Here is a 10,541-nt window from a genome sequence, read left to right as displayed (position 1 = left end):
CGGCGGGCCCAGGGACTGGGAACTATATATACCCGGGCACACGTGTGTGCCTGTCTGTGTGAGTGCGCGCGCATGTGACACGGAGCGGACCGCTCCGCGCTGCTACCTCCCCCATGTGCACGGCCGCCCCCTGGGGCTCGGGATTGGACGCCCCTTCCCACTGGTCTTGTCCCCCAAGCCTGATGGAACCCGCACGAGTGGAGGGGGGAACTTCAGATCCTTTCCTAGCTGACAGTGTCCTCCCCCACCCCCGCCCAGCTTTCTGCAACCTTCCTGCCGTTTTAACCCTTTACTGCCCTGCTTGTCAGGTTGCCTGACCACCCTGCTTCTGCCCCTGACTTCCTGCCTCAGACTTCAGTTCCCTGATAGGCGAGTGGCGAGAATGGAACCCAAGGTCTCTGGCTGCCAATTTTTCCATGGGGTTGGGGTGCAGGAGGGGCTGGCCCACGGCTGGGGGGGCTATTTTTAGCGGCAGTGGCAGCTCGGGTGCAGAGATGAGATGAGTAACCAGCTACCATGCAGTGGAGAGAGGAGGCGGAAGCTTTCATGAGGCTTTTGTGCAAGGCTGGGGGACAGCTGCCTCCCCAAACCCCAAAATGTGACTTCTACACCTTTAATTCCTCACTTTTCAGACCTGCAGCCCAGGGCCACTGGCACAATAAGACAGAAAAGTGTGTCTTGGCCACACCCTGCTGCCCCATTCTGGATGGTTGTCTTTGAGCACCCATGGAACCTTCTCCCCAGAAGCAGGTGCTCCCCCCAAATCCAGAAGCCAGAATTTGGGGGTTACACTATTCTGTGCCCACAGCTCTGCCAAGCCCTATGGAGGACCACCGAATAGAGTGCTTATGCACTTGTACCCTTACAGAGGGGGATGGAGGAGACTGTGTGTTCCCCTGACAAAACTAATCCCATTAGCAACTGAGATGATAAAAGTGGCCCCTATTTCCTGGTGTAGAGCAGCAGTTCCACAGTGCCTAGGTGACTCACCCCTACCTGAAGGGTTTGGGTGCTCAAGGTGTTCACCTTTTGGGCTTGTTCTGTCCTTGGGGGTTGCTGCTTACATCCACATGATCCCTCCCCCAAGCCTACACCAGGTGTCCCCTGATTCACCATGGTAATGTTAGTGGCAGCACAGCCCACGCCAACTCTTCCATGCAGAGACTTAGCAACCATGCCTGGCAACCATGGCAGCAGCTCCAGTAGAGAGGAGGGGGACAGGGAGGGGAGAAAGTATGTGTGTGTGTGTGTGTGTGTGTGTGTGTGTGTGTGTGTGTGTGGCTTCTCCTGAAGAAGGGATAATTTGACTCACTTAAAAAGGAATAGGTAAGACTAGACAGCCTGGGAGCCTCTCAAATTTTATGCCTTGTCTTTCGGCTCCGTGCCCAGCCCAGATTCTGAAACTGATTGGTTGGGTTTTAGGGGGGAAATAGAATTCCAATTTGTTTTCCACTAAAGTACATAGAGCTCTTTGGGTACAAACCCTTCCTTTTAGGAGGTGGGTGCCAGAAGGGTGGTTGTGGGCAGACTGACTGAAAAACAGCACAATAAAACCAGGTCTCTTGCTCCCTGATGTGGACTTTTAGAGAGAACCCAAACGTCCCCTCCCATCCGCTCTCCCCACCCTGATTCCATGCACCTACCAGCTCCACTGATGACTCTTTGCTTGAAGGTGCGTCCTTCTACCCAGGATCCCACCAGGGTACTTAGGCTTTTTAAAGCCCATGTCTCCTCCCTAGACAAGTCCTCCTTCGTGAGGGAATGTGACATAAGGAGACATCTGTCCTCTCTATCATGCACTCACTCCCACATGTATAAACATACTTTTAATTCTAATAACTTGGAGCCTCCCTCCCCCACGTTGGGGAATGTGCTGTGAGAGCTGTGAAGAGTTGAGGCGGAAGCAGGAGCTTCTCCATAGCCATGATGCAGCGCTGAAGGCTGAGCACTGACGAGTGCCGTGATGCTTCTCCCTGTGATCCACCAGGAAGCCCAGTTTGGAGGAACCAGTGTGGTAGGGCTGGAGGTTTATCACAAGGGACAGGGACAAGGAGCTGCCCTGAAATGGCGCCTGGTTGGATGGGAAACTATCATTACCTGCAAGGCATGTTGAGGTGGTACCCAGAATCTGGCTCACACCCCACAGTCTAGCAGTCCTTATGGTGTTTGGTACTGACTACTGCTTTGGTCCACATGGTTTCAGAATAGGGGATGGGTCTGATGGAGTGACTATTTTCCTGCAGTCCCCCATCCCCTGCTCTCTAGCTCATTGTTTAAAAAAACAAATTATGTCTTCATAAACAATGCAGACAAAAGTCAGTACCCAAGGCCACAAGGCCTTGACACCACAATCTTGACAACCCCTGCTGGCTCCAGATAATGGGCAATGAGTGGCTTAGAGTATTCAAGAAGGTCTCCAGCCACAAACAGATTCTTCCCACGTGGGTCAGCCTCTCAGGGTGTCACATTTTACCAATGCCTGTCCCCCTCTGGCTCCATCTTACCTGGGAAGAAAGGCAAGATATTTGTGGGTTCAAAGATAGTACCAGCTCAGCCAAATCTACAGTCCAGTGTTCCCTGTTGTTCCCTACTAATAGTGATAGGTCTCTCTGCCTAAAGGAGACTCTGTCTCTTCTGTGGAGACCTGGTACTAGTAAGGGGTTTTCCTTGGGTCCTAGGTGTGGTCCCGGCAGAAGGGAGAGTAAGGTAAGGGGGACTATAGGAAAAGGGCAGGGAAAGAATTACAGAGGTAGTGAGTGAGTGTAGTAGTAAGGAGCACAAACCTGAAGATGGACCATTTCAGTTCAAATTCTAGCTCTACTTTTTTTTAACCTGTGTGGCCTTGTGTAGTTACTTAGCTTTTCTGTGCCTTAGTTTTTTGTTTTGTTTTGTTTTTAAGAATTATTTATTTAGGGACCAGCAGATGGTGTAATGATTAGGTCATTGGACTCACACATGGCTGACCATGGTTTGAGTTTGAGGTCTTGACCCGGAGCCTTGAAACTCACACAAGGTGCGGGACCAGCAGTTAGCGTAATGGCTATGTTGCTGGACTCCCACATAGTCGACTGCGGTTCAAGTCCTGGACCCGGTGGCTTAAACTCATGCCGGCCGCATGTGCGTGCGTGCCCAAGATCCCGAGAGGAGAATGGAGGAGAAGGGATTGTGGTGTGGCCATCCCCCCTGGGGGGTGATTTCTCACCTTCTGTCTCTCTGTTTGTCTGCCTTATAGCAAAAAAAAAAAATCTCTCAGAAACTCACACAAGGTGTATGTGTGTGCATGCCCAAAATCCTGAGAGGAGGATGGAAGAGAAGGGATTGTGGCATGGCCATTCCCCTGGAAGTGATCTCTTGCTTCCTCTCTCTCTAGTGCATGTGCATACCTTATAGCAAATATCTCTCTTTTAAAAAAGGATTTATTTAATTTTATTATTATTTTAATAATTTTGCTACAGGGTATGTGCACTCACCAGAGACAGACAGAGAAAAAGAGGGAAAGCAAAAGTAAGCCACAAGGTCTGGGATTCAAACTGCTGTTGGCCATGTGGGAGTCCAGTACCTGCTGGCCTTAGGCAGGTCTCATTTTTTAAAATTTGTAACGAGAACAATATCTACTATTTTTTTACAGACTTATTTATTTACTTAATTCCATTTGTTATTATTTTTTAATTTGACCAGAGAGAGAAAAGGAAAGTGAGAAAGCAAGCCTCCAAGTCTGGGACTCAAATCGCGGTTGGCCATGTGGGAATCCAGCATCCTTAACCACCATGCTACCTGCCAGCACCTAATTTTTTTTAAGTGACAGAGGGAATGTACACTCACCAAAGAGGGGAAAAAGCACCCCCCTATAGGGTATGGTCACATCACAATCCCTTCTCCATCCTGTCAGGATTTTGGACACACATACCCCGTATATTTTTCAAATTGTTGGGGTCTGGGATTCAAACCACAGTCAACCATGTGGGACCCCGCTCTCTTAACCATTTGGCTATGGGGCCAGCCCAAAACAATATCTACTATTCTGTGGATTAAATGAGTCAATTTATGTAAAGTGCTCAGAATAATGTCTGGCACACAGTTATATATGTGTTTGTGTGTGCTGTTGTTGTTGGTAATGAGTTAAAGTAGTAGGAAGTTTAAGGACCAGTAGTTGGCATAATGGCTATGTTGCTGGACTCCCATGTAGTTGATAGCGGTTCAAGTCCTGGACCCAGTGGCTTAAACTCAGGCCAGGCGCATGTGTGTGTGCCCAATATCCCGAGAGGAGAATGGCGGAGAAGGGACTGCAGTGTGGCCATCCTCCCTGGTGAGTGATTTCTGTTTCTGTCTCTCTCTGTCCTTCTGGTGAGCACACACACCCTATAGCAAAAACTTCTCAAAAAAAAAAAAAAAGTAGTAGGAAGTTTGGAGAATAGAGCCTATATAAACTGTAGAAATCAAACACTGCAATACTATAAAGAGATTTCTGTCATTTAATTAGATCTGCCATGAACAGCAAGAACCTTGGCTAATACTCTGCCCTCTTCCATCTAACCACCATCTCCCTTCATATGCATATACCACAGGAACCCAAGGGACCTCTTTATAATCCTCCCCACTTACATGATACGAGAAGAATGGGCTCAGCCACCTCCATTTCATATATGAAACAGGATGAATAAAAAATATCTTTATGAAGAGTTTTGTTGTGCTATTATCTTAGAGTCAGAGCAGAGAAATGAGCAAAGGCAAGCTGAAGTCTAGGGTTGTCTGGGAGATCAGAAGAGTTGACCCAGAAATGGGGCTAGGTCTATAATATGGGGACTAGGACCCGCTAGCTCTAAGTTTTTTCTCAAGCGTGTGTGGCAGAGTAAGGACAGTTACAAAATCCATTCTCCTTATTCCCCCCGTGCCTCCTCTGGTTCCCAGCTAAAAGACAAAGGGACTCCTGAGCAGGGGAACAGAATCATAATTCTCCCAAGGTTTCAACTGATTCCCAAAACTTCCAGTAAGTGGTAAGTGCTGTCTGGCCCCTTCCCCAGCTCAGAGCTTCTTCTCTCCACCTGTGAGCACCAAGGCCTGCAGGATGTCTGATAGTGACACAATTCCTTTGACCACGTCATTCTCATCCACCACCACAAGTCGGTGAACCTGGCATAGAACAAGGAAGGAGAAAGGGAATGAGTGCCAACCTCAGTTAGATGAACCCCACAACTCTTACCCTCCTTGCCAAATCCACCCTTAAGGCTGCTCCCCAGCTCTTTCAGGATCACTGGTCTCCTACCTCTGCTTCCACCAGCCTGTTGATGATGGTCTCCAGAGTCTCATGTAGGTAGCACTTGAGAACACCCTCAAAGTAGTGTGATCGATGTTGTAGGGCTTTGGTCACAGACACATCTAGGTTGTTGTAGGTTTTTTCAGCTGCCAGATTCTGAGGAGAGGGAGGAAGGAGCTTGCAGGGAAAAATGGGAGCCAACACCCAAACTTGAACCCACCCATTCTCACCAAAGGGATTCAGGAAAATTGTCAGCCACACCCACTTTGCTCATTCAATTCTCTTCCAAATAGGATCTTTTTTTTAAGAAAAGAATTATTTTATTTAATATTATTAATTTACATTACCTAATTAATTTATTTATTTTTAAAGTTGGCCAGAGAGAGAAAAGGAAAGTGAGAAAGCAAGCTGCCAGGTCCGAGACTCAAACCATGGTCAGCCATGTGGGAGTCCAGCTGCCTTAACCACCACACCACCTGCCAGTTCCCCAAGTAGCATATTAGAGCTTGGAGGCTTCCACAATCATTAGGTCATAGAAGAACCCTCTTCTTCTCCCTCTCCATATTCAGGACCCCCTTGCCCCCTTCCCTACCTCCCAGTCCCTCCACAATCACTCACGATAACATCAAACTTGGAGTAGATGTCCACCACACGTCCTAGAGGGACAGAGGCAGCTCAGCAAGGAGGATCTGGCACCCAAGGCTAATCCTACCCACAGAAAAACCCTCCTGGCTGAGCTGAGGGGAAAGCACATTTTCCCAGAGCCACCCTGACTTATCTAGGGCCCTCCCTTTTTTTCTTTCCTTCTAATCTCTTACCTTTCTCATCCACAACTGGCAGAGCTGAGACTCGATGCTGTACAAAGATGCCCAGAGCCACGTAGACAGGGGTGGTAGTGCGGACCATAGCAATATTGGCATAGGTGCCAATCTGTAGCTCTTCCAGAGATTTAGACATGAACTCTGGCTTGGGGAACTCAGCAATCTAAGGAAAGAACCATCAAGGTTGATTTTTTAAAAAGAATTATTTATTGTAATTTTTTTTTTTTCAATTTTGACCAGAGAGAGACAGAGAGGAAGAGAAGAGAGAGCCCAGGCGGCCAGGTCCAGGACTCAAACCACAGTCGGCCATGTGGGAGTCCAGTGCCCTTAACCACCACACCACCTGCCGGCCCCCATTGGCTTGACTTTTAAGGCCCCCAAACCATCCTTGGATACCCCTCCAACCCAGTACTGAGAAATAAGAACTGGGCTGAGGAGCACTTACAAACAATTTGAGGAACTTGAGGATGCGCTTGTGGGTGAGGATGTACAAGGTGTTGCCTGATTCTGGGTCAATAACTGGCAGCCTGTGGATCTTGTGTCGAATTAACGAAGAGACAGCATCAAACAAGCTGTGGGAAGGTAGGGGGATGATAAGGCCCATAGTGCAAGGGCTGAGTGTGGTTACATAGCTCCTTAGAGTGTGTTTATAAACAGGAAAACAGATGGTTAGGGTAGGGGCAGTGTGCAGACTGGGCTTGGGGGGAGAGGGAGAGAGAGAGAGTGTGTGTGTGTGTGTCTGTCTGTTAGGAGGAAAGTCTTTTCTCTCTCCTGTCCCTTTTCCTGGATCTGCAGGTATCTAGGGTTTTACCTATGTTGACGGCAAGGTTCTTCCCCTTTTTGGGTAAATGGTCAGCGGGAACTCACCTGGCATTGGGAGAAATGCAGACAAGTGGTTTAAAGGAGTCCTGCAGATAGACCTCTGAAGAGAAAAGGGAAGGATCACAAAATACCAACATGGTGCTGCATTTCCCAGGAAACCCTTCATCCCTTTATCCTTTGTAACACCCGGTTCTCTTACATACCTCTCCAAGTTTCTATCTTGTGTTCCTCTAGCTCATAAATTTGTACCTGGAAGCAGATGCAACAGAATTTGAAACCTGATTTCCCTGCTTCTTAATCTCTTGTGGCTTATTTGGAAGAAGCAAAATGAGAATGAGGGACTCTAGACAGGGAAAGTGGTTTTGGTCACTGGGCTAAGATTCCTTACCAAGGCTGATTTATAGTAGCGGTGTAGAATATTGATGAAATCAGTGATGGTCAGCATGCCTAGAGACCAAGACAAGAGCCCTTAGCACTGCCCAAAGCTTTTTTTCCCTGTCCAGCACAAAATGCTTATAATACTGCATTCTAGGGCTGGCCCTGTGGCCTAGTGGTTAAAGATGCTGGATTCCACATAGCCAACTAAGCAGTTTGAATTCCAGTCCCAGCAGTGTGATAAACACTGGGCACATGTGGGTGCATGCCTCAAATCTCAACAGAATGGGGACCAGCAATTCGCATAATGGCTTTGTCGCTGGACTCCCATGTGGTCAACTATGGTTCGAGCCCTGGACCCAGTGACTTAAACTCACGCTGGGCACATGTACGTGCGTGCCCAAGATCCCAAGAGGAGAATGGAGGAGAAGGGATTGTGGTATGGCCACCCCCCCAGTCAGTGATTTCTTGCTTTCTGTCTCTCTGTCTCTGTCTCTCTGGTGAGCGCACATGCCCTATACCAAAAAGCTATATGCCCTATAGCATAATCACATACCCCTGGAGGTAGGTGTTTTCTTTCTCTCCTTCTCCCTGTCTCTCTGGTGTGCATATGCACCCTCTGACAAATTAAAAAACAAACAAACAAACAAACAAAAACACTGTTTTATAAACTTCTGCTTACCCACAAAACTTTGCTTCTTACTATCCCACAATGGGGCAGCTCGCACACCATTAGTCACCAAAGCAAAGAAAGCTTTCTTCACCTGTAGTTAGGACAGAAAAAATCATGAGGGAAAATTTACAGGGGATAGGACTATAATAAAGAACAGGGGTTGTGTAAAACATGGGGTTGAGGAAAACATGAGACTAATCCCATAGGAGGTCAGGATACTGCCCTTGGGATGAGACAGGATGAGAGGTACTGAACCACAGGTTCCAACGAAAAGGGAACAGAAAAGAGGATTTCACCCACCTGCAGAGAAGTATCAAATACAACCAATTTGGAGCTTGTGGGAATCAGGTCATAGCAGCGATGAGACTTCATGAAGGAAGTATACACACCGTTGTTGGATTCTGGGGTCTCTGCATAGGGTGGGATAGTTAGTAGCTTCTTTCCATGCAAAAACTCCCAGTCAAAAGAGACAGAAAACACAGCAGTATTCTAGATTCTCAAATATTTAGGGAATAATTTAAAAAACAAGTTCTCCTATTCTGTTTTGTTCCTATTGTTTCCACAAAACCTAGGTCAATTCCTCAGAAACCATGTATCCAAACCCTATCTCCAGGTAAGACTGTATCTACTGGGGCTAGCAGGTGGCATAGTTGCTAAGGTACTGGGCTCCCATGTAGCTGACTACAGTTTGAGCCCCAGACCCAGCGGCCTGAAAATCATGCTAGGTGCACTTACGTGTATGCCCAAAATCTGAGAGACGAATGGATTGCAGTGTGGCTATCTCCCCAGAGGGGATTTCTCACTTTCCCTTTCTCTGTCTCTCTCTCTTTCTCTCTCTGGCAAAGTGTACAACAGGTTCCAACGAAAAGGGAACAGAAAAGAGGATTTCACCCACCTGCAGAGAAGTATCAAATACAACCAATTTGGAGCTTGTGGGAATCAGGTCATAGCAGCGATGAGACTTCATGAAGGAAGTATACACACCGTTGTTGGATTCTGGGGTCTCTGCATAGGGTGGGATAGTTAGTAGCTTCTTTCCATGCAAAAACTCCCAGTCAAAAGAGACAGAAAACACAGCAGTATTCTAGATTCTCAAATATTTAGGGAATAATTTAAAAAACAAGTTCTCCTATTCTGTTTTGTTCCTATTGTTTCCACAAAACCTAGGTCAATTCCTCAGAAACCATGTATCCAAACCCTATCTCCAGGTAAGACTGTATCTACTGGGGCTAGCAGGTGGCATAGTTGCTAAGGTACTGGGCTCCCATGTAGCTGACTACAGTTTGAGCCCCAGACCCAGCGGCCTGAAAATCATGCTAGGTGCACTTACGTGTATGCCCAAAATCTGAGAGACGAATGGATTGCAGTGTGGCTATCTCCCCAGAGGGGATTTCTCACTTTCCCTTTCTCTGTCTCTCTCTCTTTCTCTCTCTGGCAAAGTGTACACACCCTATGGCAAAAACCTAAAAAAAAAGGTCTTGTGAATTTGACTAGACATGTGGTAAAGACTGGAGACTGAGAGCCACAAGGTGGCGTGGTGGTTTAAGGCACTAGACTTCCATATGGCTGACCACAGTTTGAGTTCCAGACCTGGCAGCTTGTTTTCTCACTTTCTCTGTCTCTGGCGAGCATTCGTACCCTATAGCAAATTTAAAGCAAACAAACAAAAAAGTCTGTAGCTACTGGCTCCCAAGGTTAATGAAGGTTGACTAAACCAGAAAGTCTATAATACTTCTCATTAACCTGTTCTAGTCTAAAAGCTTTTTTCTCATCTAGCTAGTGTCTCCTTTAATATATTTACCACATTTTTATTTGTTCTTTATTAATGGAAAAGAAAATCAATAAGCTTCTTAAATGCCAAGACCTGCAGATGGAAAAATCATGGTCCAAGCTGGGCCATTTCTCATCAAAATTAAGTTGAAACCCGGTGTTCAATCAGACTGGCCCAACCCATCCTGAGAGCCAATTCTGGGATCACCCTGTGAATCAAAATCCTTCTACCTACTCTAGAAGAATGGGAGATTCTGGCTAGGTTTACCTTTCCAGTCCCATAATTTTAATTTGGCTTGTTCCAAACTGAAAAGGGAACCCCCTAAAAATAACAGCCTGAATGTGCTACATACTATGTTATGTATACCTTCCAGTATCACTGGGGCCTGGACAGCGGCCCAGCAATAAAACACATGCTCTGCAAGGCTGACCCAAGTGGGAAGGTTACAGGTTTGCATCTGGAGACCTCCTTGAGCACACCAGGCACATACATGCCTATGATCCAGGAGTAGCTGAAGCTGGGAATAGACTGCTGGATCAAGACCCTGTTGATGGCTGGCTCCATGCAAAGTGGTAATGCACTGCTCAAGAGAACTGGATCCCACACGGCAATCGTGGTTGGTCCTAGCCCAGCCAGAAACACCTTGGGCATGTGCGGGAGTGTCCAAAATCTGACAGGCTAGAGGGCTGGAGGACAGCGACCTTGTGGAGGATGCTCATCTCTCTCTTCCTCTTTCATGCTCATGTGCATACATGTTCAATCATTAATAAATGGAAAAAAATTAAAATATCCTGTTGAGGATTTTTTTTTTTTTTTTTTGTTTGG

General features: G+C 47.0%; 1 protein-coding gene across 3 annotated transcripts in view; it reads right to left on the bottom strand.

Annotated features, from left to right (window-relative positions):
• Window positions 1-4,449: 4,449 nt before the first annotated feature.
• Window positions 4,450-10,541, bottom strand: part of PRKAG1 (protein kinase AMP-activated non-catalytic subunit gamma 1) — a 26,838-nt gene continuing 20,746 nt past the window's right edge. For 2 of the 3 annotated variants that reach the window (XM_014584070.2, XM_014584071.2), the window contains exons 3-12: window positions 8,841-8,950; window positions 7,955-8,036; window positions 7,286-7,344; window positions 7,101-7,146; window positions 6,943-6,997; window positions 6,521-6,647; window positions 6,073-6,238; window positions 5,873-5,910; window positions 5,264-5,410; window positions 4,450-5,130 (exon numbers count right to left, since the gene is read on the bottom strand). In XM_014584070.2, the coding sequence (XP_014439556.1) occupies window positions 5,023-5,130; window positions 5,264-5,410; window positions 5,873-5,910; window positions 6,073-6,238; window positions 6,521-6,647; window positions 6,943-6,997; window positions 7,101-7,146; window positions 7,286-7,344; window positions 7,955-8,036; window positions 8,841-8,950 (938 nt within the window). In that variant the 3' untranslated portion in view covers window positions 4,450-5,022. Of the gene's footprint in view, window positions 5,131-5,263; window positions 5,411-5,872; window positions 5,911-6,072; window positions 6,239-6,520; window positions 6,648-6,942; window positions 6,998-7,100; window positions 7,147-7,285; window positions 7,345-7,954; window positions 8,037-8,245; window positions 8,387-8,840; window positions 8,951-10,541 lie in introns of those variants that run through there. The other variant, XM_006168212.3, reaches the window with a different exon arrangement.

Source organism: Tupaia chinensis, unplaced genomic scaffold, assembly GCF_000334495.1.
Source record: "Tupaia chinensis unplaced genomic scaffold, TupChi_1.0 Scaffold145652_1, whole genome shotgun sequence".
In the NCBI taxonomy this organism is placed as follows: domain Eukaryota; kingdom Metazoa; phylum Chordata; class Mammalia; order Scandentia; family Tupaiidae; genus Tupaia; species Tupaia belangeri.
Note: the sequence above shows the minus strand (reverse complement) of the source record. Positions and strands in the feature narration are given on the sequence as shown.